Below are 24246 nucleotides of genomic sequence, written 5' to 3' on the forward strand. Positions count from 1 at the left end.
AGTATTATTAACCCCCCCCAAATATACTATAGTCTCTTAGTATCCGCTCGGATGCTTCTTCCTCCATTTCCACGCGTGCCCAAGACTCTCTTCTAAATCCACGTACCTGGCTTTCCACCCCAACTCTTCTTCGATTTTATCGACATTCGCGTACACTTCGGCGTAATCTCCCGGCCTCGCTTCTTTCTGTTCCACCACTTTAATGGGCACTTTCGTCACTTTTTTACACGCGTCCACGAATTCCTTCACGCTCACGCCTCTTCCCGTCCCGACGTTATATAAGCTCGGTGGGTTTGCCGTCGCTTTCTCCATGGCTAAAATATGCGCGTCGATTAAATCCGTCACGTGAATAAAATCTCTCACGCACGTCCCGTCTCTCGTATCGTGGTTCGTCCCCATCACGAGTAAGTGTTCGATGCTTCCTAAAGCCGCATCAAAGCACGCGCCGGAAATTCTCCCGTGTTTTCTCAACTCCGGTCTCGGATACTCCCCCAATCGTCCTTTCGGATCGGATCCAAACACGTTAAAATACCTCAAAATCACCGCTCTAAACTCTGGATTCGCAACCGCGTAATCCCTAATCGCCTCCTCCGCGAACAATTTCGACTTCCCGTACGGATTAATCGGCACCGTCGGCGTTTTCTCGGTAATCGGTAGTACGTCTGGATTCCCGTACGTCGCGCACGTGCTCGAATAAATCAACTCGTTCACTTTAAATCTATCCATCGCTTGTAACAACGTCGCCGTGTTACTCGTCACGTTTTTATAATACTTGTTCGGATCCGCCATGCTCTCGCCGACGTACGCCACCGCGGCAAAATGAATCACCTTATCCACTTTCGGCTTCGTTTCAAACGCCGCGTTTAACACGTTCACATCCGCTAAATCCCCGTGTATCACTCTCAGCGACCTTTTTGGTTTCCCGAGCTTCGAGATTTCCTTCGTCAGCGCTCGCAACGCGCCTTCGTTCCCTCGAGACAAGTTATCCACGATCGTCACCACGTGTCCTTCCTCGATGAGTTGTAAGGTCCCGTGCGAGCCAATAAACCCGGCACCACCGGTGACTAAAACGTGTGATTTCGACGCATCGGTTGGTTTTAGAACTGTTTTCGACGCTTCGTGTTTGTAGTGATGATAACTGTTACGTGAAGAATCGTTCGTCCCACGGGGAAAACCATCACCATCGCCAGCGCGGATGTCACTTCGCATCGTTCTCCCAAAGTACAACACAGACGTAAAAAGCACCGCTAAAACGAACAAAACGCGCTGCCCAATTGAAGTGTTCGCGTTGAACAACGATTGCCACCAATTTCCCTCTCGGTCGCGAGACATCATCATCTCGCGTATTCTGTTCCGTATGTTATGCCTTCGAGGCAAATCCGTCGCCGGTAAAGTTCCTTCCTCCTCCGCTCTCGCAGTGTTGGTAGTACTCTCGGAAAAACGCGGGGATTGGCCACGCGCTCGCAAGTTTTGCATGTACCGCTACGACTACTGCTATACCTACTACTGCTACTGCGCGCGTGTGTGTGTGAGAGAGAGAGAGAGAGAGAGAGACTGCCGCGTCCGCGAGAGCAGCGCACGAGTGGCGACTTCTTGTATTGCTTTTCCCCCAAACTTCAAGGGAAAAGGTCTACACATCTTCTCGCGACGCGCGCAAAAAGAAGCGGGGGTCGCTTTTGTTCTCTCGTCTTTTGCGCGAAAGAGCAGCGCGATACTCTCTGTGTATTTTTCTCGCGGGGCACTTTCAAAGTCATCGGAAGAGTAACACATCATCCGTCATGGGCGCGAAACAATCATCTCAGGACGACGCCGGTCGAGAAAACCTCGACGCGCTGAAGGAAGAAATCGAACGATTGCGAAAAGCTTTATCCGAGGAAGAAGAGAGGAAGAAGAAGACCAGAGAAGAAGACAAAAAGACGAGCAAAACGACGAGCGCTCCTATTCAGGTCGACGATCGAGAGTTGGAGAAACGCTTGCTGTTACAAACGCAGAGCGATGGCGAAGTCGATTCCGCGTCGTTCGCCTCGCAACACGAAGTCGATCCGAAACGCATCGTTGGCATCATCAAATCTTTAGCCGCATCGAACGTGGTCGTCTTCTCGGAAACAGACAAGAATACGCTGAATTTAACGGAAGAGGCGATGAGTTTTATCGAAAATGGGAGTCCAGAAGCGAGAGCGTTCGATTTCGTGAAGAGTAAAGGCAAGAACGGCGTCTCTTTACCGGAGTTTAAGAAGCTGGAGAAGACGATATCGGAGGTTGGGTTTAAGCAAGCGATGCAGCAAAAATGGTTGGCGATGGATAAAGCGACGAATTCAGTCGTCGCGAAAGTGGAGGAGATTACGGATACGTGTCGAACGTATTTGAGGATGATTAAAGAGGGGAAGAAAGAGGAAGTGCCTGCGAAAGAGTTGGACGCGTTGATAAAGAAGAGAAAGTTGGCAAAGGTGGAGACGTGGAAGGAATACGCGGTGAAACGAGGGCCGGAGTTCGCGTTGGAGAGGAAAAAGTTGGAACACGATTTGACGAAGGAGATGCTGGCGAACGGGGCGTGGAAGACGGCGACGTTTAAAGAGTACACTTTAGTCCCTGGAGCTGGGAACATCCCAGCGAGTGGTCACGTTCACCCGTTGTTGAAAGTGAGAAGGGCGTTTCGCGAGATTTTCTTACAGCTCGGGTTTAGCGAGATGCCGACGAACAACTTCGTCGAGTCTGGGTTTTGGAACTTTGATACGTTGATTCAACCTCAACAGCATCCAGCGAGAGATGCGCACGATACGTTTTTCATGAAGACGCCGGCTAAGGCGAACTTTGCGCCGGAAGAATACGTCGAGAAAGTGAAGAAAATGCACGAAGTCGGCGGTCACGGATCGGTTGGTCATAACTACGCGTGGAAGAGAGAAGAAGCGGATAAGAACATTTTGAGAACGCATACCACGGCAGTATCGGCGAGAATGTTGCACAAATTAGCAGAGGATGGGTTTAAGCCGTGTAAACTGTTTAGCATTGATCGCGTGTTCAGGAACGAAGCGGTGGACCGAACGCACTTGGCGGAGTTTCACCAAGTGGAAGGGGTTGTCTGCGATAAAGGATTGACTTTAGGAGATTTGATTGGGGTGATTAGGCAGTTTTTCGCGCAGTTGGGAATGACGCAAGTGAGGTTTAAACCCGCGTTTAATCCGTACACGGAGCCGAGTATGGAGATTTTCGCGTTTCACCCGATGTTGGGCAAGTGGGTCGAAGTCGGAAACTCAGGAATGTTCAGACCGGAAATGTTGTTGCCGATGGGTTTGCCAGAAGATGTCAGCGTAATCGCGTGGGGTTTAAGTTTAGAACGACCGACGATGATCATGTTCGGAATTGACAACATTCGCGATTTATTCGGGAGCAAGATGCAGTTGCAATCGGTCAAGAATAACCAGTTGTGTCCGCTCGGCTTGGAAAAGTAAACATTTGTTATACATACTAATCTTACATATGATCACTCCTCTAACTTACTGTACTAGATGCGTGCATACTATGCGCTATTGCGTTGATGACTATACGCGAACTTCCTTCGTCTCTTTACTATTATAAGCTACCTACCTTACGCGACTTTTTTGCCCAGAGTCTCTTTCAATTCGATCCATCTCGAGAAGAAATCCGTCGAGCGATTCGACTGGTGCCAAAACGACGCGCCGATAAAATCTTCGTTTCGAATCGTCCGTAAGTTTTCGCACTTATTGGAAATTGCTTCGAGTATTGGAGGAATCGTTTTCTCTTTATTGAAGAGTTCGTTTCGTAGCTCGACGCCGCGTTTGGACTGTTTCGTCCAAAGCGATTCGTTCGTAAACGAGTCCACGGCTGCAGTCGCAAACGCCGCCGGAGTCACGCAATCAAACGTACCGCCCCAGTTGGCTTTGATGGCATCCATGTTATCGCATCCATTCTCAAAAATACCTGGAACCCCGATACCTTCGCCACCAATCGGTGTCGTGATAACCGGCGTGCCGTATTTGAACGCCTCGATAATTTTCCCCTTAATCCCTGCCCCGAATCGCAACGGCGCAAGTAACACTTTCGCCGTTGATAACGTTTCGCCAATATCTTTGCAAAAACCTTTGACAAAGAAGCCGTTCTTCGCGTCGTTTAATTCATCGACGTGTTTGGGTAAACACGTGGCGCCGAAAGCGTGAAATTCCGCGTTTGGCAGTTTTCCTCGAATCAGAGGCCAAATTTCTTTCTTTAAGTATCTCAACCCATCGACGTTTGGCGCGTGATTAAACGTTCCAATCGAAACGAATACATCTTTTCTATCTGCGAACGGCGTGATGATACTCTTCGTATCGATCGTTTCGAAAAACGGCGCCAAACACAACTTCTCCTTCGGTACGCCGCACGCCGCGTGCAACAGCTCCAGCTCAGCGGACGAACAGACCAACGTCAAATCCGAGCGGAAAATAGAGCTAATCTCTCTCGCAAAATCGTCATCCGTCGCTTCTGGTTTCGCGTTTATCGATCTTTCAATCACATTACTAGTATCACCACTACCACCACTACTCTCCAAACCGACGATCCTCGCCCTCTCTCGCCTCAGAGCGTGGCAATCCTGCATATCCAACACTCGCAAAGCGTCCGCGCACATCTCTCGCACCCGAAACGAATACGCTTCTTCCGCTAAAAATCGATCGAAAACGACCACGTCGATTGGATTCCTTTTCCCGCACTCCTCTAAAACAGTTTTAAACGCATCCTCGCGATTCGGTATCGCGTTCGCGTAAAATTTTACCCCTCTTTCCACCAACTGTTTGTTCACCTCCCTGTTTTCTTGCTCGTCCATTTTTGAAGCGCACGCGTAGTGCACGTCCGAAAATCCAGCTTTTAAGAAACCTTCCATCAAATCGCGCGTGCGAACGCCCGCCGCGGAGGTTTCTGGTGACAAAGGGACGAACGAGAGGAAGAGGACGGCGCCTTTTTTGCGCGCGTTGTTCACCCCCTCGTGGTTTTGGTCCGCCACCGCACCGATGGAACGACGACGAGTTGGACGATGATGACGACGGTACTTCTTATCGCAAAACGACGCATTCATTCCAGAGAATGCGACGACGTGACGCATTCTTTTCACCGTCGTTGTTATTCGCATTCTCGCGGCGCGTGTGAGCGTGGTGGTGCGCATTTTATATGAATTGTGGTGTACTTGTTTCATGAAGAAAAAAGAAGCTTTTGCGGCTTTTGCGTAAGAGCGCGAAGAAGAAGAAGAAGAAGAACGCGTGGTATATAACACGATGGTGTTCATGTGCTGGTATTATATAACAACGTATGTTTATGTTTGAAATTTGTTTGTTCGTTTGTTCGTTAAAAAGCGCGAGCAGCGGTTGGATGATTCGAGGCGCGAAAAGGTCGCCCAAAAGTCACATCTCGTCGTCGTCGTCGTGCTATTTATTCTTGACTCTTCTTTCGAAGCGCTTCCAACTCGCTCTCGATGGCGTCGCTCACCGGTCTTCCTTCCGGCAAAGAACCACCCCCACTTCCGCTTTTCAACCCTTTCATGGCGTTTAACTCATCCTCCACGCTCCCGGTTTCCAACATTTTAAACTGCTCTTCCAACGCGTCCGACGCGGTCAACACCCCCACGGCTTCCGCCTCCGCCTCCGCCGCTAACACTTTCTCTTCCATTCTCTCAAACGCGCTCAACGCGCTCGAAGTGCTCACGCCTTGCACCATATCCGCGACCGCTTTATTCGTCTTTGCACTCGCCGCTCGCGCTTTCAACGTGTCCTTCTTCGACTTGGCCTCCGCCATCTTCGTTTCCAACACTCTCGTATTCGCCACCAACTTCTCCACCGCTTCTTTCTGCAAGAGCAAATTTTCCTTCATCCCGTCTGCGTTCTCCTGGTACGATTTGCGTCTCGTCAACGCTTCTCTCGCTAAATCGTCGTCTCCTTTTTCAATCGCCAGCTGTGCTCGCTTGTACCAATCGTCCGCGGTCTTTTGCGCCGAGTTATATTTGTTCTCCAATTGCTTCTGCGACGCCATCACTTGCGCGGTGGCTTGCCTCATCTTGATCAAATCTCCGTTCATTTCGTTCACGGTTTGGTCCAAGATTTTTTCCGGATCCTCCGCGGCGGTGATGAGCGCGTTCGCGTAGGAGGAGATCACGCGCGTAAATCTGGAGAATAAGTTCGCCGAAACGGTCAAGGAATGCGCTGCTCTTTTAGAGTTTCTCCTTCGCTCTGGTACACCTGAAGAATCAGAATCTTCGCGATGACGACGACGGACACAAAAAGAGGAGGAAGATGAGGAGGCGTTTTTCCCGGTCATGAATCGAGACGTTCTCATCACAGATTTCGCGGATAAAAAGGTGCGTGGGTTTGACATCATCGTCATCGTCATCGTTTGCGTGCGTTTTGTTGTGCGCGTGCGTGTGTTTGTGTGCGCGTTTACCGGAGTGGAAAGTGGCGCATTTTGGAGGATAAAATGGAAAATGTTTCACATTTTACACTTACACTTACCTAAAAGAGAAGATGTCGTCGAGAGCTTTGCGACGCGCTTTGCAGCAGCGAGAGGAGGATCCGGACGGCGCGTTTGCTGCCAGCGCTGCGAAGAGGTCTTCTTTTGATTCTTCTTCTTCTTCTTCTTCGGAAGGGAACGACTCCGATTTGGACGAGGGGAGGAGGCAACCGAAGAAGAAGAACAACGAGAACGCGTTCGCGGCGTTTTTGACGATGGATGACGACGACGAAGAAGAAGAGAAAGAAGAAGACGAAGAAGAAGAAGACAAAGCGATGATGGTAAAGGTCAAAAAGGAGACTTTTGAGAAGACAAAGCGCACGATTCAGACGAAGAAAAAGAAGAAGAAGAAGAAGAAAGAGAAAGAGGAGGAGGATGAACTCGAGGCTGCCTTGAGAGATATTGGAATAGAAGCGCCGAACGCTCGGGTACCGGACGACGAGGAGGAAAAGGAAAAGGAGGAGAAAAATAGGAAATCGAGAAAACGATGGGACGAGTTATTCGCGTGCGACGTTCGGAAATTAAAAGCGGAAGACGAACTGAGACGGATGTTTATGAGTCCGTCGTCGAATGCGGTAGGCGGAGAGTTTAGCGGTAGCGGTAGTAGTAGCGGTAGCGGCATCTTCGCGAGACCGAAGAGCGGATGGTCGAACAAGTCGCGAGCGATCGGTTTGGCGATGAAGAAGACAAAAAATCTGGAGGAGAAGTTTAGAGGCGATTTTGCCTACGAGGAGGACGTAGGGGGCGACGGTGAAGTATCGTATTATCAGTTTTCGACTGGAGCCGCGTACGAAGACGCGAACGAGTTGTTTGAGAAGGCGAGAGAAACGCACGATCCGAGAGCGATTACGCATCTTTTAATGAAGTATCCTTTACACGCGGAGTCGTTGTTGGCGATCAGCGACGTGCACATGGTCGTTGGCGATGCCGATAAAGGGTCAGACGCTATCGAGCAATGCTTGGCGGCGTTTGAGAAATCTTTTCATAAAGATTTCATCGCAGACGTGAAGAAGGGGACGGCGAGGATTCCCATCGATCCGCCCGGGAAAGCGTTCATCGACGAAGATAAAGACGAAGACGAGAGCATTTTCGACGTGATTGATGAATTGAGCGATCGTCGCGAGAAATTAGAAGAAGCCATCGAGATGTGGGACCGATCGAGAGAGAAGACGTTTTTAAAAGCGTTGTTCAAACAGACGTGTTCGTTGACTCGAAGAGGCTGTTACAACGCCGCGTTGGAGGTTTCCAAGATGCTCTTTAGCGTCGAGCCGAAAGATTACTTTTGCGTCGGCTTTATCATCGATTACGCGGCAATTCGGTCGGAGAAATTAGAGTGGTTGGAAGAGTTTCTCGCATCGCTTTTAGAACGACGAGTGTCGCCGTTCGACATGTGGTATCGACCAAATTTTTCTTACTCTTACGCCATCTGTTTGAAATTGCGAGACGAGCAGAGTAAGATAAAGTCAAACAAAGCCGACGAAGCCATGCGTCAAGCGATCATGCAACACCCGTTAGCGCTTTACTTCTTAGTCGAAAAGCTCGATTTGAAGACGCGAGACGTGGAATGGTTCGAAATTATCGAGCGCTCGAGTTACTTTGAAAAAACGACCACTTCCAACAACGCGAGCTATGAATTCGCGTGCAAACTCTTCGCGGAGAGACATCATTACTTGTGGCGACCGGAACGCATTCTGTCCTGGATGAAAGCTATCGCCCGTAGCGTCTGCGAAGAGTACGAGAGAATGAATATTATTTTGAACAGACCGACGAGTAGCGAGGAATGGAAGCACGAGGAAGAAGAGCGCGACAAAATCTACGCGGAATTGAACTCTGTGACGTGGCAAATGACGCGAAACGCAAATCTCGAAGTGAAAGAAGGAAGAAACGTCGCGAGTATGTTTTCTCACGTCTCTTTCGAGGACTACCAAGACGTCGTGAAAAGACAACTTCCCGAAGACGACGAGAATCCATTCTTGGCGCCGGCGCCACAACAACGCAACAGAAACGAAAACAACCGGCACGCCGCGATGGATGATATGAACAACAGGTTGAACAATATGAACAACAGGTTGAACAATATGAACAACAATCTCGCGCTCATCGCGGATGCGGCCGAACGATTTGCTGCCAGAGATAATAACGTCGAATGGCGAGAAAATGGAATACCGGAAGAGGAGCTCCGAAACATCGCGGAAACGCACGGCCGTGGGAACGACCCCGGCGCGATTGGAATGATGCGCGCGTTCTTCGCCACGTTATTCCGCGGCGACGAAAACAACGGCGATTTTCAAAACGATAGATTGAGAGACGCGTTGCAACGACAACAACATCATCAATAACATCAACAACGAGGAGAAAATAAGGAGGAAATTAGAATTTTAGATTGAAATGAATACAGATAGCAGCATCATAGATACTCGCTCGCTTCGCATGAATCTCGCACATACATACGAAAATACGTCAGAAAATGAAGCACAAAACTGACGTCAACGGAGACAATGGAGAACACTCCATCGTCCCGCACATCCTCCCGCGCGGCTACCGCGCGGTGAACAAGCGAGGCACGATTCACACGACTTTACGTTTGCGAGAAACCAGCGTGCCGAAGAAACCTGGGAGGCACGTGCACAGAGAAAGAGCGTTTTATCGCGCGATTGTTCCGGACAACACGGTACGTTTTCCCCGTTAAAATGGTCTCGAATTGGATAACACACGTTTTATACCTCACACGAATACGACGCCTCTTTTATCAACTCTGACAAAATATGTTTCTCACTCTCCTCTCAGATACAAGCGACGTCGTTTCCCGACGTCCACGTGAAACGGTTCACCGATTGCGGTCGGTACCTGGTCTGTTTCAGTCGAAACTTGTGCGACGTTTTAGTCTTCCGGTATCGAGGGATATCGCGAGGGTACGAAAAATGTCGCAAGCGAGAACTGGGGAAGGAAGACGCGATGCGAGAGATAAGCAAACATTACTCGAACTTTGAGAGCTATTTTAAACTCGTATCGACGGCGAGTTTATCCGCCATGGCGCAAGCGAACGACGAATCATTTTGTAGGGATTTTTTGTTGACGGCGAGAGGAGGGAAGTATTTAGTCGTGGCGTCGAGCACGCAGGTGGATTCGAGCGCGAATACGAATGCGAATGCGACGACAACGAATGCGGGTGTAGGTGGGAATAATAATAATAACAACAACAACAACAACAACGAGAATAGGAACAGAACGGCGGCGGCTGAAGCGGCGTCGTTATTAGAGGGACAAGAGAATGTAGATGCCATGAACGATTTGAGCGTATTCAACGCGTTGCCGACGATTGAATCGATTACGTTTCACATCATTGAAACGGAAAGCGGAGAGATTGTGGACAGTAGAATGTTCTCCAACGATTTTATGAGGTTAACGAGGAACCAATGCGCGACAATTTACAAGGACACGTCGTTAGCGATCGTCTCGTTGAAACACAAAAGTTGCACGTTTTTAGATATCAAGGAGAACGGGAAGTTGGAGGAGAAATTCACGTTAGGGTCGTACTGCGAAGCCGGGGACGAGGAAATTTTAAAGCAAATGGACGAAACGCAAGCTTTAGAGGAGAGTGCGAATAACCGGCGACGTGGTGGACGATATAACGCCGATGACCGGGAGAGTCTCACCGCTGCTGATGGCGTTCCCAACATTCGAAGAAGCTCGCGACAGGACAACAACAACAACAACAGGAGCATCACAGGCTTGACGCAAAAGCTTCTCGTTCACCGATTCCTCGATGCCTTGTGCAAGTGCGAAGTCTACGACAGCCCAGAAGAACTCCGAAACTTTCACAAAAACTTTGAAAAGTTGGCTCGATTAACCTTAGTCCACGCTCGACAGCTCGACGATTCGCTCTTGCTCTTGAAATTTGTCCCGGCGGAGGCGGTGCATCAAATTGTATTCGCGAACCAGTCGACGCATTTAGATAAACTCAGACGACGGTTTGACGATTCAACGCACAGGGCGGTGTTGACGATATACGATTTAGAGAAGAGAACATTCTTGCACGTCGTTCCGTGCTCCGCGATTGAAGCCATGAACGACGACAATCAAACGATGACTACGTTTCTGGGATCGAACAACAACGCGGGAATCGCGGCGACGCGAGCGGCACAGCCGGCGAACACGTTTGATAGCTCCTCGCCGTTTAAGAATGAAGAAGAAGAAGCGGTGTTCTTCTCTCCCACGCACGGTTTAAACATGTGGCAACGTCTAGCGGGAGGGAGGAGAGAAGACATGGCGAAATCCTTCATTCGCGACGGTATTCTCAACGCGCCGAACGAGTTGACGTTGCTAGGTAACGCCGCGAGTTTACTTTTGAACGTCGATGCGGCTTCGGATACGAGTCAAAGCCGTTCGATAAGCCCTTATTTTGATCGTAGCTTGTTTCACTACGACGAACGAAACGTCTCTGCGATGTGCGTCCCGAAACCTCGAGCGGAATTCGGCGTGAAGTTTACGCCGGTAGAACCAGAAATGGAAAACGTCCCCATCGACGGCATGGAAATCGGAACCTTGTTATCGGTAGGGAAGAGATTTACGCTCCGCGCAGCCTCTTTGGACGATACCATCTTACAATCTCGTTCAAAGAGACACTGTGTGTACGTTTTTCATCCTTCAGATCCGTTCGCGATGAGCATCATGCAAAGTTTCATGCAACCGAGTCAGATGTGTTTTCACACGCGTTTGGCGCCGGGCACCGAGAAATTCTTCGACTTTGCGCCCCACTTCGGGGAAACGAGCAGTCACGTAGCGCAACAACGATAGCAGATAATAGAAGTTATAGATAGATAGAGAAAGATGCGTGTGGTCTTTACAAAAAGAATAATAAATACAGTCGTACTTTGTTGTACAAAATCTCTCTCCTCAAACACATCACGGCGCTTGCAACACGCCGTCCACCAACTCTCTCAGCGGCATCATCTCTTCGCTACTAATCAAACTAAATTCTACCGCAAAATACACAAAATGTTTAAATATCGTGTTCAAATGTTTCTCCGCTTGCAACGCGCAAATAATCTTGAAGTGCGAGTGGTACAAATGCGCGTACACTCGAAACAACCTCGCCGCGATTTTCTTCACCCTCTTCTTAAAATCCCGCGGGAACGCGTCGCCTTGCTTCTTCGGGAATATCTTCTCGTCGTCGATTTGCTTCTCCACCCATCTGAACAGATACCCGCAATACACCGGCGCAGAACACTCCATCGGTTTCATAACTTCCTCCCCGTCCATCCATCGGTACTCAAACTTCGGCCCGGCGCACATCGTCGGACACGTCTTCTCCGTGCAGTGTTCCGTGTTGACCACGTCGTAGAGGAAAACCAGCGCGTTAAAAAAATCAACCACGTTCACCGCGATCCATTCGAGTTCGTCTTCACCTTTCGGTAATTTCACCGCGTCGCGTAACGACCCGTTATTTCCTAACGTCGAGTTGATGTGCGCTTGCAATTCGATGCCTTTTTGCCCGACCGGGATTGGTTTCTTCCGGAACGTCGATTGGATGTTCGTCTGGTGGCTGGTGTTCCCCGTCGCGCTACCGTTTCCCGATGATTGAGCGGAAGCACCAGCAGAGGAGGCAGATAAAAAGGAGGACTTCTTGGACAAAACGTTGTTGTTCGACGTTTTCGCGGGGTTGGTGTCCTCGCTTTTATTGGAGCTGCCACCGCCTCTCTTGCTGGACGAGCCGAACGAGAACATGTGTGAGTGAGATTTTGTGTGTGTTTTTGTCGAGCGAAAAGGCAGTTGTTTACTTTATTTACACATTTTTTATAGGCAACGCTTCACGCATCTCAATCTATACATCATACCTTCTGAATACTATCTTCGTTATGATATAGCATTTCATCATTTGAGCTGTTTATTGACTGAATTCATCTTCTTTTTCCCTCGGCCGACTCGGTAGTCGACGTCTTTCTGGAGGAACACGTAGACGCAGTCGTCGACGCCGGAGCGGAAGGAGAGCATTTCGAGGTCGAGGTAGGAGACGACGAGAGATTGGTAGGTGGCGAGTTCGTTTTCGTCGAAGAGTTCGTTTTCGTCGGCGTCTTCTTCTCCTTCGTCGGCGTCGTTGGCGGCTTTTTTGTTGCGCTTCATCTTAGTCTTATTCTTCTTCTTACCGCCGCCGCCGATGGGGATGAAGCCGAACAATTTCGTTTTCGGCGGCGAGAGGGCGAGCGCGTTCGTGCTCAAGACGGTCAACTCTCCGGTCTCGGAACTTTGCGGCCAGGAGCGGAGTATTTCGTAGCGCATCTTATTTTTCGGTTTCTTGTCGTCCTCGATTTTGATTAAATCGTCGTCGTTGGCAAACACGTCGACGGCGAAATCAATGGTGCCTTCGCTCCGTTTGTTCCGCGTACCGAATATTCCGCGTCTTTTTCCAACTCTGAGAAGGTCGGTGTCGTTAGTGAAAGCGAGCGACCACTGGCCGTTGATAAGAGTGCTTCGCGTGGGCGTTTTCGTGTTGTTCATGGCTTCGAGTTTACGCAAGGTCACTTTAAAGTCTTCGAGTTGTTCTTCGGTGACGTCTCCGTTGCGACCGGAGTCTAAATTAAGCGCTTTCTTGATGACTTCTGCTTTGAGCGCGGCGATTTCGGCGTTACGTTGCATCATTCTAGCTTCTGGAGAGGTGAGCGTTTGGACCGTTTTCAACGCCGAAGCCGCAAACGCCGCGAGGAAGTTGTTGTTGTTTTCAGCGCCCGACGCCGCGGGAGTCTTTTCCTTTTCTTTCTCTTTAAGTTGCTTCTCGTCCTTCCACGCGACGGAGTTATCCTCGCTTTTAATCGGTTCTTTCCACGCCGCCTTCACTTCCGATTCTGTCTTTTCTTCTTTCACGACCGATTTCTTCTCTGCCTTCGTCTTCTTAAAGCTCGCGGAGGCGGACTTATAGCTCTTCACGCCTTTCGTCGCCGGCGGCGATTTCTTTGGAGTTGCGGTTGGGAGCGAAAACTCTGGCTCTTCCAACATCGGTTCGATCAACGCGGACGAAGGCGCAGCAGTTGATGTCGTCGCCTTCGGTGTCGGTGTCGGTGGCGATGAAGCAGCGGCAGCAGCGGCTAATCTCTCAGCCTCTGCCAACTTTCTCTTTTCAAACTCCAAGCCTCTCTGAAGTTGCGCCAGGCGCTCAGTTAATTCCGCCGCTTTTGGTTCTAACGCCTCGCACTCTTCGCCTTTGCAGTCGTCCAAACTCGATGAAACACGTTCTGCTTCCAATATGGCCGCTTTCGAGGCACTTTCGGCAGCGCGAACGGCAGCTTTCGCCGCTAATTTTTTCTTTGCCGCCGAGGCTTCGTCGCTTTTACTTTCGTCGCTCAAGCGCTTGGCGTTTTCGGCATCCATCTCCGCGCGTCTTTGCGCGAGGTCCGCGCTTCCTCCTCCTTGCGCGGCACGCACAGATTTCACGACGGGTTTGACGACGGTTTTCATGATTTTCTCTTCGAATTCTTTCTTATCGAACTTTTCGATTTCAGCTTTGACTTTTGAGATGGTTTCCGAAAGGTTCGCTCTCGCGAATTCAGTCGCCTCTTTCGTGACGATTTTGAATTCGCTGCTTTTCTTTGTCATCGACGGTTTCTTTTTAGCTACGTTTGCTGTTGGTACTGTTTCTGCTACTTGTGTTTTCGCCATTTGCGGTGGTGATACATATTTTCCTTCTTCCTCTTTGTTTTCTTCGTACTCGTCGGCGGCGGCGAAAACAAACTTTTCGATGGCCTCCCCGACAGCTCCTTCCTCGTTCGTCGCGTTCGTGGTAAACGTCGCCACTTTCTTTACGCTATCCTTCGCGTTCGCAACCGCTACGCTCGTTCCCGCCATTTTCAGTAAATCCAAATCATTCTCGGCGTCTCCAATGGCTAATACATTTTCCATCTCGACGTTCAAAATCCTCTCGCACGCGCGCTTCACCGCGGCGCCTTTCGAAGCGCCCTTCGGCAAAAACTCTAACATACCATCAACAGCCACGGTCATATCGACGTCGTAATTTCCCAACATTTTTTCCGCTTCCTCGCGAAACCGCGCAAAGTTTTCATATTTACTCCCGTTCGTCTCTTCGTCCCAAAATAAAATCATCTTGTTCGGTTTCTTTTCGTACAATGACAACTTTGGCACAGATATCGGCTCAGCTTCGCCGTACTTCATCACCAAATCCGTCTGCGCGTCTCTCTTCTCGCAAACAATCTTCTCCTCGCAAAACGCGACGACTGAAATACCGCGAATGCGACAGTACCCGCAAATCGCCTCCGCGGCGATCGCCGGCATCGTCAACGACTCCAACACGTTCCCAAGACCATCGTACGTGACTGTCCCTTGCACAAACACGCCCGGAACGCCTTCGTCTTGGTTCAACTCCGAGAACAATTTCTCCGCCCACGGCCCTCGAGTTTTCCCAGTCGCGATCATCGTCGGCACTTTCCTCTCCACAAGCGCTTTTTTAATCATCGCTTCCGTTGTCCCGGTCAAACTAAAACCATCCGCGTTTGTGACTAACGTTCCGTCCACGTCCGAACAGATGACTTTGACGACTTTAAAGTTCTTTTTCTTCGTAAACATCTTCGCATTATTCGTAGTATTCAAAGTCGCATCAACATCAACATTTTCATCATCATCGCTCGAACCACTACTCCTCGCGACGACGTCCGAGGACGATATCACCGCGTTCACGAGAACACCAAAACCTCTTCTCCCACTCAGCTTCTTCTTCTTTAACTTCTTCTTCTTCGTGCAAAAAACGCATGACGACGCAAAGCCAGCGTCACCACCACGACGTTTCAAAACCGGCTGCAGATTCCCATCATCATCTTTGCGAGAAGAAACAGAGACAGAAGACCAATTCTTCTTCAAACGAGAACGGCGACTTTGATACATCCGAGAAGAAGAACAACACCTACTCTCGATCATCTGCTGGGGGGAGAGCGACACAGAAACCGAAGAAAACGACATGTTTATTCAAAGTTTCTCTCAAGTATTTGCTTTAAAATTCCGTAGACTCAAAGTTCCAATTACTCGCTCGATCCGTACTCAAACAGTTCCAATTCTCCTCGAATGACTCGCGGTGATCCGTACTCAAACTCTCCTCGCGATTCCAGATGCAGAGTATACACGAATGGCGCGACTTAAACCCCAGAAAACACGGAGGGTATTCCTCTATAAATGAGGGAAAGTGAAGGAAAATGTGTGGCCATTTTTAACGTGAAATTTAGGGTTTACAAATTTACTCCTTTCTTTGCGAAAAGAGTACTACGTGCGTATTTAGACGGCGACGAACATATTTCTTCTAAGAAATGATGATGCTGATGCTATTTTACTTCTCCAAATCCTCCTCCTTTTTCGAAACTCGTGTCTTTCGAAACTCTCTTCGAAAAGTCTCCGAGAACAGATACAAGATAGGCCATCGGAGCGCGAGCTTTTCCTTCTCTTCCTCCTTGAAATTCGTAAGCGAGAAGTTTCGCGCGAACATTTTCTTCTCTTTAAAATACGCGAAAGTCGTCCCGCACAAAACGAAGGCGAAACCGACGAGCGCGTACCCGTTCTGCAGAACGCTTCCCGTCCTCGCACCGGAAAGCCCCGGCGGGGGCCCTCCGTACGTCGTCACCGATTCCACATAGTGGAAGTTACTGTACGAGTTTTCACCGCGACGTTCTTTCCGAATCTCTCTCTTCTTTTCGACCGTTCTGTTGCTCGGAAGAGATGGTCCCAAATCCTCGCGAGCGTCGTTTCCTCTTCCTCCTCCTTCTTCTTCGAACATCGTCATCCTTTTTCGAGCGTTGAGAAGCTCCCGGTCGATCGACGCGAACTCTTCCTCCAAGTGACTCAAAAATCCACCTCCTAAAAACTCTTCTCCTCTCGGGGCATTCCGACTCCTCGTATTCCTCGTGTTTTGCATCCTCGTCGTGGTGTGAGTGTTATTACTATTACTACTGCTACTACACACCGCCTGGTTCCTGTTTTGACTCCTCCTCGTGGTGTGAGTAGTACTCCTACTCCTACTCCTAAACACCGCCTGGACGGAGCATTTTGACGCTTTAATGGGGAAAGATGATTTTGACTTTGACGATGACGATGCCGTTCGACAACAGAAGAGAGAAGGGGAGGAGGACATGTTGTAGCAGTATTCGCTCGTTTTGGTGGTGGTGGTGAGACGAGCGCTTTTACTGCGAAAGAGCGAACGAAAGAAAGCTTTTGACTCTTTGGGGATGAAAAGTGAGGAAATCTTCACTCGAATGCATTAATGCGAAACGACGACGACGACGAACAGAGAACAAACACAATGTCCAGTCTGACGTCGTTCCTCCATCAGAAAGGCGTGAACATAAACGCTTTATTCAACAACGCTCCTCCTCCTCCTCCTGACGATCAAAACGATATCGAATCCTCAGAACTCGTGAAAACCATCCACGCGCGTTCCAAACGGTTCGTTGCCCAAATGTCCCCGCACATAGACGCCATCGAAACGAACGTGAGAGAGATGACATCAAAAGCGAGAGGCGTGCGCATGACAAATGCGCTCGAGTTACACGCCTTGATTGATTCTTGTTCTTTTTCTGAGCGTTCTTCGTCTCAAACGAGCGAGGAAATGGAAGAGAAAGACGAGAGGGATGTGCATGCAAAGGAGGTGGAAGCGTTGAGAGGCGAGATCGAGCGCATGGTGGAATCGAAAGAAATAGAAGGAAAGAAGGAGGAAGAAAGGAAAGAGAAAGAGAGGAAAGAGAGGCGGGAGAGAGAGTTACGAGAGGCGATGATGTTTAGGAAAGAATAATGATATATATAGGAGAGAAGTAGAGCACACGTAGTAGTAGTCTAAATTCTAGTATTCGCATCACAACCGCTACATGTAGTAGTAGTAGTAGTAGTAAACGCTGCTTTTCTTGCTAATGATGAACTCTTCTAATGAACTATCGGGCGACAATATTCGCCCTTTAATGCGATGTGACCTTCGGTCAACCCGGCGTTTCGATCGATTTTCTCGCTCGCTCGTTTCGTGTGAAACGGCAACAACCAGCTAAAAACGTTATCGCCGAAAATCTCCTTAAAATTTCCCCACCGTCCTTTGTCGTACTTCCACGGCAACGTTTTCTTCTTCTCGTACATTTCAATCGTCGTCATGTTGGCTAAGACTAAGTTTCCGTGCATTACGATGAAGCCTAAAAGAGACGCCGCGAACGCGACGTTCATGACAAACGCGACAAAGACGAGCGTCATGGCGCCGCCGTGTTGCCTCAACTCGTCTCTCTCTTGCGGCGACGTGTCGCTCCCGGGTTGTTCGCTATCTTCCACGTCTTTGAAAAACTGCACGAAATCGCTCAGCAAACATATCGCGTCGAAAGTTGTTCCTATGAACGTGTATGCTAAAAATTGTAAGAAAAATTTGTAGTTTCTCGCGCCGACGCAGTTGGCCACCCACACGCAGTGGTGGTCCATCCTCAACACGCATCTCTGGCACACCGAGCAGTGATGGGTCCTCTCCGGTTTCCACGCGATGCATTTCTTACACACTCGTCGTTTGCTTTCACTTTTTGGAATATTCGCAGCTATCTCTTCATCTTCTTCGGGAGGTTCCCACCTCTCCGGCACGCTTCCGGGTTCCGCCAACACGATGGCGAAATAGGACCATAAAATCATAAAGATCATCAAATGATACGTCACCAAAACCGTCTTCGCCACCTTCTTCTCGTCTTCCGTCCCTTCTTCACTCAACGGTCCGTACACTAACGCAACCGTGGCGTAATACGTCAACCCGATGATCCCGAGCACGATTAATACCATAACCGACCCGAATGCTTTCAGTAATCTGCACGCGTTGGAGGCGAATATGTTCGTAAACGCGCCTTCATCCGGGGCGACCCATTTTTGATCTAAACCTCCTCCTCCTGTCGCGTTGAATGTCGTCGTGGAAGAAGGTGTTTTCTTCGGCGTCGACGGTTTCTTTACGTGCTGCGAAATCGTCGGCGTCGTCGGTTTCTTAATCTCCACGTGCGTTATTCGCCCTTCCGTGTTTTGTTCCATGAAGTTGCTCTTGTTGTTCGGTGGTCCTTTTCTCGTCGTCGCGTTTGATGAAACCGCTGCTGCCGCCCCGTACGAATTAATAGTAGTATTCGACGACGACGACGACGACGGCGTCGGGGATATCGTCGTTCCCGTCGTCCTTTGCGGAGTAGTATTTTGTTGCTCTCCTTGCGACGCGTTATTCATCGGATTGGAATTCAACGACGGCTCCATCTTCGCGTTTTCGTCGCCTCCCCTCCGCGGCCACAATCCAACACAATGTGTAGAGAGTATTGAAGAAAGCACCCTACGACCAAAACCTTCTAAAGAAAAGAACTCTCTCTCTTAATTCACGCACAAACACACAAAACACAAAGAATAGAATAAAGGAATCTGTGCGTCGTGTCTGTGTGTGTGTAAGTGCGCGTGAATTAAGAGAGTGTAGAATACGATCGATGCGTCTCGCGCAGGTCGAATGTGAAGCGCTGTCGCACAGATTCCCGAGAGAGAAACCAAAAGGTATCTTTTAGGGTTTCACTGTTTAGGGTATCATTTAGGGTTCTCGAGTTTTGTTCTTCTCTTCTGTGTTGTGTTCTGTGTTGTGGATAACAAACTCTTCTGCATTACCACTAGTATTATTAACGCGCGTAATACTACTACCACAGAGGAGAGAATACGGTAGTATTTGCGACGCAAAGGCAAATATATATACATATATATATATAATGCCGGAACCTGTCAGCATCCACCAAAATGACAAAGTTCTTTTTTTACGAGAAGAAGAAGACCACGCTCAAAATCAATTGGAAGCGGATTACGAGAAATGCTTGAACGAACTCGCGAAGACAATCTCCGGAAAAAACCGGAACGTCTCCGGCGACATATCCTGGGAGGACCAGTTCAAAACCTTACACGAATACGTGGACGAATTAAACCTGCGCCATTTTTTGGAAACGCAGTCGAACGCGATACACGTGGCCGGGACGAAAGGGAAAGGGTCCACGTGCGCGTTTTGCGAATCTGTCTTGTTGGAAAACAAGGTAAAAAATGTCGGTTTGTTCACGTCGCCGCACTTGGTGGACGTGCGAGAACGGTTTCGGATAAACGGCGAACCGGTTGGGAAACGGGAATTTATCGAGGCGTTTTGGTGGACGAAAACAACGATCGAGAAGGAATTAAAGATGGAGTTACCGGCGTACTTTCGATTCCTGTTCCTTTTAGGATTGAAGATATTCAAAGACGCCAGGACGGAGTGTTTGATATTAGAAGTCGGATTGGGAGGACGGTTAGACGCGACGAACTGCGTCCGAGAACCCAAGGTGGTTGCGGTGACGAGTTTAGGTTTAGACCACGTGGAAGTGTTAGGAGATACGATCGAGAAGATCGCGTGGGAGAAAGCTGGGATATTTAAAAATAAGACGAGAGCGTTTACGAGTCCGCAAGTTCCCGAGGCGATGAAAAGTTTGGAGAGGAAAAAAGAAGAGGTTGGATGCGAGTTGGTCGTCGCAAGACAGATTGATTTAGACGGAAACGACGAAGATGGTAACAACACAGGCGGCGAGGAGAAAGTTGAACTCGGTCTGAGTGGACCGCATCAGAGGATAAACGCGAGCTTAGCCGTGGAGTTGGTCAAAGAGTGGGCGAGGAAAACGAAACATCGAGGGATATTAGCAGAATTGGAGAAGGAAAGAGAGAAGAAACCGGAGGCGAAACTCGTGCTTCCGGATACTTTTCGAAGAGGATTAGAAAAGACCAGATGGCCTGGTCGAGAACAAATCGTACGAGACGAGCACAGTAAAAACTTGACGTTTTATTTGGACGGCGCCCATACGGAAGAGTCCATGCGCACGTGCGCGGAATGGTTTTCCGCGCACGTCAACGCCAAACGGAAGAAGGACGGGCAGCACGACAACTGTTACAACGACGGGAAACAATTAAGTTCGGGAATGTGTCACAATGTCTTCCTCTTCAATTGCATGGAAGAGCGGTCGCCAAAGGTTTTGTTGTCGGCTTCTGTGGACGTTTTGAAATCGAAAAACGTGCGCATTGATACCGCCATGTTTTGCCCGCCGGATTCCTCCGCGCTCGGACTGGTTAAAGTCGAAGACGACAAGAAGAACTTGGAGTGGCAAGAAGCGTGCGCAACGACTTGGCGCGAGATTGAAAAGGTGAAAGGTCTCAACACCAGTAATTTTAGTAATAGTAGTAGTAGTAGTAGTATTAGTAGTAGTAGTGGTCAAACGGATGTTCGCGCTTCCGTGGCGGGCGCGATAAGCGCCTTGAGACGAAAAGCAGATTTGGTCGCGCCGAAACGCGTCGACGTGTTGGTCGCCGGGTCCCTGTATTTAGTCGGCGATATTTTGCGACAGTTGAAAAAGTTAGGCGTAAAGTAGTTTTATTGAAAAAAGAACTTCATCGGTACGTACTGTAGTAGTCGCGTACACAGACATTTATATTAAAACAACACGAGCAAACACATAACTAGTAATTATAAAGGACGACAACAGCAACAACAACAAAAGTTGTTAAACAGTTGTGTTCGTATAGTAGCGGTATTATCGTCGGCCTCCTCGGCCTCGACCGCCGCCGCCGCGGCCACCACCGCCGCCTCGGCCACCACCGCCGCCTCTTCCGCCGCCGCCACCACCACCACCATCCAACTGCGAGACGACATTCAACAGCGGTCTTTGTTCTCTCAAGCCCATCATGCCGACGGTTTTCGCCAAGACGCCCGGTAATCCTGAACATCCCAAAACGTCAATCGCGTACGAATTCGCGGCGTGTACCAAATCGTTCTTCGACCATCCAATCTTCCCAGTGCTCGAGTTATAAAAACCCATCCACGCGACGTAGGCTTGATCTTTGGTCTTGGAGTCGACTTTTTGCAACGCTCGATTGATTCTGTCCGAGGCGTTCGGGTCCACGCTCGCCTCAGCCACTTGCAATGGTAAATCTTTCATCGATCGTAAGATGTACTTTTCGAAATCAGCGAGAATGAGTAAACCTTCGCCTGTTTTACCAGCTCTTCCGGTTCGACCTAATCGATGGACGTACTGTTCTCTCGAGGACGGTAATCCAATTTGAATGACAAATGTGACGTCCGGGAAATCCATACCTCTCGCGGTCACGTCCGAGGACATCATCACCGCGGACTTACTCGCGCGAAACTGGTCCGCCGCTTTCGTTCTCGCCGACTGCGATTTTCTCGAGTGAATTTCAAACACCTTGATCCCCATAGCTTCGAAAACTTCGCTGGCCAACCCAGTCGCTCTCGCGGTCGGGAAGAAGCACATGATTTTATGGTTCGGCACCTCCCTCGCGTGCGCTTCAATCACTTGCAAAAGTAACGCCAAATGATCCTTGGTATCCGCCACGGTTAGCCACTGCGCAACTTGAGAATTCGTCGCGGTCGCCTCGTCCCCAACGCAATCGATGTACACGTGATTATCACTCATCGCATTCGCGGCGATTTGTTTCACCGCGTCTGGCACCGTCGCAGAAAATAACAACGTTTGTCGATTCCTCGGTAAATAACTCAAAATCTTCTCAATCGACGGTCGAAAACCCATCTCCAACAACTGATCGGCTTCGTCTAAAACCAACACTCGTAAATTTGACATCCGTTCTCTCAACCCTTCGTTTTCCAAATGATCGATCAACCTCCCCGGCGTGGCGACTAAGAAATCGCACCTATTCTCTCTCAATCGTTTCTTATCGGTCCCGATGTTCGTCCCTCCGAACACCACCTGCGCACCGTACTCGTGAAAGGTCAACAACTGGTTCGCTTCCACGTGAATTTGACTCGCCAATTCTCTCGTCGGCGAGACGATCAACACGGACACGTCGCCTTTCCTCGTCTCCGGGTTCTTCATCAACAACTCGATGCTCGGAAGCGTAAATCCAACCGTCTTCCCGGATCCCGTCTTCGCTCTCGCCAAAACGTCCACACCTTTCGTTATGTGCGGCAACGTCTGATCCTGCACCGCCGTCGCGTGCGTAAACTTACACACCTCCGTAATCGCTCGCATCGATTGCTTGGACAAACCCATCGACGCGAACGCCATCGTCGTCGGCACGTTCCCGCCGTCTTTCACGTTTTTCGCCGGTTGCGCTTCATTCAAGGTCCGTTGCGAACCGACGTTCAATCTCACTCTTTCTTGTCCTCCTTGTCCTCTGCCTCCTCTTTCTCGCCCTTCCTCGGATTCCCGCCTTTTGTGTGGCGGATTCGGGCCTCGCTGCGTCCCGTGTTCGCGCTTTTGCGCGCCGTCGTTGTTGGTGTTAAATCGGCCGCCGCCACCTCGTCCGCTCGATCTCCCGCCTCTGCCGCCTGCGCTCGATCGACCACCACTTCTGCCGCCTCTGCCTTGGTACGAAGCATTTTCACCACCCGTCATTATTATCGTCTGGAGTGCTCTTCTGCTGTTGTTCACGCGTGTTTGTGTGCGTACGAATCGTCGAGAGAAATAATTGAATCGAGTTGTCGACAAGCAGCACGTTCGCATTGTTAGTGAAGAAAAATTGAAGGAAAATTTGGGCATACGACGAGCGTTACAGTAAAGAGTAGAACTTTGGTATTATATCGAACGTTTGGATCCGATCTCGATGTGTGTGTTGCGTGTTTAACGAACGTTTCAAATCAGAACTCGTCGGAATTGTCGTCGGAATCGGTCGCGGATAATGTCCCGAAGACCACCCCGGGGGCGGATTTACGCGCCGCTTTTGCCCATGGTTTTGTCGGTTGAGGCAACGACGGTGCGCGTTTGACGCTTTTCGATGACGTTTTTAGTTTCTTCTGCAATGGCGGCTGCGTAAGTTTGGCAACCTGCTTGTGATACGCTTGTTGTTTTTTCGGCGACGGTATCATCATCTTCTTGGCGACCCCTAGACCTTTTGTGAGGACTCTTTGAAACACGGCGCCTCCGGGAGATTTCTTGGAAACCGGCGCGGATTTTGTCCTTTGTTTAATCGGCGTCGACGGCATCTTTTTCCCACTCGGCATTTTCCCACTCGCCACTCGAATTTGGTCCTTTTCAATCGAGGCGACTTTACGGTTCGCTTCGCGCGCTTTTAAGTTCGCTTCGCGCGCCGCTTTTGCCCATTTTGCCTTCTCCTTCTTCAGTCGTTCGCTCTCCCGCGCCAGTCGTTTGTTCAATTCCGTCTGTCGCTTCTCTTTCACCAGATGTAATGCTCGTCCTTTATCCGTCTTCTTCTTCGTCGGCGTCGATTTACGAACGACCAAGGCCATGGAGTTCTTAGTATTATTCTTGTTAGTGTTAGTATTCTTAGTATTCTTGATGCTCTTTTCGCTCTTCGGCGCTTTCGATAAAACCTTCCTCCCTTTCCCTTTGAGATACAATCCGCAATCCAAATCGTGTCCACATTTCACGATGGATTCTTTCCAAATCCTATGCGACCCTCCCTTGTACTCGTATAACTTCTCCTTGGTCCCGAGAACGCGCGCAATCCACTTCACCCCGATCGGTTCGAAATCCTCGTCTTCTTCCTCTTTCGACTTCTTGACGACTGTTTTTTTCTTGGAATGAATTTGATGAATTTCCCCCCACCACGGGTTCTTCGGGTCGCCGGAATTGACTTCAACGAACATGCCGACGTGCAAGTCGGTGAGTCGAATCGCTTGTTTTGAGGATGGGGATTTGGAGGACATGAGTTCTTCGTTTGAATTCTTTACGAAAGAGACGAATGTATGATACGAGCAGTTGGGAATACTGGAGAGTACAATTGAAGAACAGT

The 24246-nt window shown here is 49.5% G+C and overlaps 15 protein-coding genes across 15 annotated transcripts; 5 read left to right on the forward strand and 10 right to left on the reverse strand.

Moving 5' to 3' along the window:
* Positions 1-36: 36 nt before the first annotated feature.
* Positions 37-1332, reverse strand: Bathy10g02700 (predicted protein; the record flags this gene model as incomplete). Its single annotated transcript, XM_007510449.1, has 1 exon — positions 37-1332. One exon carries the CDS (start codon positions 1330-1332, stop codon positions 37-39), a length of 1296 nt encoding a protein of 431 aa, XP_007510511.1.
* Positions 1333-1778: 446 nt separating this feature from the next.
* On the forward strand, positions 1779-3449 carry Bathy10g02710 (predicted protein; the record flags this gene model as incomplete). Its single annotated transcript, XM_007510420.1, has 1 exon — positions 1779-3449. The coding sequence occupies one exon, from the start codon at positions 1779-1781 to the stop codon at positions 3447-3449; it is 1671 nt and encodes a 556-aa protein (XP_007510482.1).
* A 137-nt stretch (positions 3450-3586) lies between these two features.
* Bathy10g02720 (putative glycosyltransferase) lies at positions 3587-5155 on the reverse strand (the record flags this gene model as incomplete). Its single annotated transcript, XM_007510504.1, has 1 exon — positions 3587-5155. The coding sequence occupies one exon, from the start codon at positions 5153-5155 to the stop codon at positions 3587-3589; it is 1569 nt and encodes a 522-aa protein (XP_007510566.1).
* A 263-nt stretch (positions 5156-5418) lies between these two features.
* Bathy10g02730 (phage shock protein A, PspA) lies at positions 5419-6366 on the reverse strand (the record flags this gene model as incomplete). Its single annotated transcript, XM_007510429.1, has 1 exon — positions 5419-6366. The coding sequence occupies one exon, from the start codon at positions 6364-6366 to the stop codon at positions 5419-5421; it is 948 nt and encodes a 315-aa protein (XP_007510491.1).
* Positions 6367-6503: 137 nt separating this feature from the next.
* Bathy10g02740 (predicted protein) lies at positions 6504-8828 on the forward strand (the record flags this gene model as incomplete). Its single annotated transcript, XM_007510777.1, has 1 exon — positions 6504-8828. The coding sequence occupies one exon, from the start codon at positions 6504-6506 to the stop codon at positions 8826-8828; it is 2325 nt and encodes a 774-aa protein (XP_007510839.1).
* A 128-nt stretch (positions 8829-8956) lies between these two features.
* Positions 8957-11286, forward strand: Bathy10g02750 (deetiolated 1-like protein; the record flags this gene model as incomplete). The annotated part of the gene is made up of 2 exons (XM_007510376.1): positions 8957-9160; positions 9277-11286. 2 exons carry the CDS (start codon positions 8957-8959, stop codon positions 11284-11286), a joined length of 2214 nt encoding a protein of 737 aa, XP_007510438.1.
* Positions 11287-11394: 108 nt separating this feature from the next.
* Bathy10g02760 (predicted protein) lies at positions 11395-12216 on the reverse strand (the record flags this gene model as incomplete). Its single annotated transcript, XM_007510659.1, has 1 exon — positions 11395-12216. One exon carries the CDS (start codon positions 12214-12216, stop codon positions 11395-11397), a length of 822 nt encoding a protein of 273 aa, XP_007510721.1.
* A 147-nt stretch (positions 12217-12363) lies between these two features.
* On the reverse strand, positions 12364-15453 carry Bathy10g02770 (Cof-like hydrolase; the record flags this gene model as incomplete). Its single annotated transcript, XM_007510540.1, has 1 exon — positions 12364-15453. One exon carries the CDS (start codon positions 15451-15453, stop codon positions 12364-12366), a length of 3090 nt encoding a protein of 1029 aa, XP_007510602.1.
* A 361-nt stretch (positions 15454-15814) lies between these two features.
* On the reverse strand, positions 15815-16612 carry Bathy10g02780 (unknown protein; the record flags this gene model as incomplete). Its single annotated transcript, XM_007510742.1, has 1 exon — positions 15815-16612. The coding sequence occupies one exon, from the start codon at positions 16610-16612 to the stop codon at positions 15815-15817; it is 798 nt and encodes a 265-aa protein (XP_007510804.1).
* Positions 16613-16780: 168 nt separating this feature from the next.
* Positions 16781-17269, forward strand: Bathy10g02790 (unknown protein; the record flags this gene model as incomplete). The annotated part of the gene is made up of 1 exon (XM_007510683.1): positions 16781-17269. One exon carries the CDS (start codon positions 16781-16783, stop codon positions 17267-17269), a length of 489 nt encoding a protein of 162 aa, XP_007510745.1.
* A 128-nt stretch (positions 17270-17397) lies between these two features.
* Positions 17398-18729, reverse strand: Bathy10g02800 (predicted protein; the record flags this gene model as incomplete). The annotated part of the gene is made up of 1 exon (XM_007510789.1): positions 17398-18729. The coding sequence occupies one exon, from the start codon at positions 18727-18729 to the stop codon at positions 17398-17400; it is 1332 nt and encodes a 443-aa protein (XP_007510851.1).
* Positions 18730-19220: 491 nt separating this feature from the next.
* Positions 19221-20888, forward strand: Bathy10g02810 (predicted protein; the record flags this gene model as incomplete). Its single annotated transcript, XM_007510529.1, has 1 exon — positions 19221-20888. One exon carries the CDS (start codon positions 19221-19223, stop codon positions 20886-20888), a length of 1668 nt encoding a protein of 555 aa, XP_007510591.1.
* A 162-nt stretch (positions 20889-21050) lies between these two features.
* On the reverse strand, positions 21051-22559 carry Bathy10g02820 (predicted protein; the record flags this gene model as incomplete). The annotated part of the gene is made up of 1 exon (XM_007510395.1): positions 21051-22559. The coding sequence occupies one exon, from the start codon at positions 22557-22559 to the stop codon at positions 21051-21053; it is 1509 nt and encodes a 502-aa protein (XP_007510457.1).
* An 83-nt stretch (positions 22560-22642) lies between these two features.
* Positions 22643-22873, reverse strand: Bathy10g02830 (unknown protein; the record flags this gene model as incomplete). The annotated part of the gene is made up of 1 exon (XM_007510546.1): positions 22643-22873. One exon carries the CDS (start codon positions 22871-22873, stop codon positions 22643-22645), a length of 231 nt encoding a protein of 76 aa, XP_007510608.1.
* Positions 22874-23131: 258 nt separating this feature from the next.
* Positions 23132-24160, reverse strand: Bathy10g02840 (unknown protein; the record flags this gene model as incomplete). Its single annotated transcript, XM_007510397.1, has 1 exon — positions 23132-24160. One exon carries the CDS (start codon positions 24158-24160, stop codon positions 23132-23134), a length of 1029 nt encoding a protein of 342 aa, XP_007510459.1.
* Between the last annotated feature and the right edge of the window lie 86 nt (positions 24161-24246).

Source organism: Bathycoccus prasinos (genome assembly GCF_002220235.1).
Source record: "Bathycoccus prasinos genomic : Chromosome_10".
Lineage (NCBI taxonomy): Eukaryota > Viridiplantae > Chlorophyta > Mamiellophyceae > Mamiellales > Bathycoccaceae > Bathycoccus > Bathycoccus prasinos.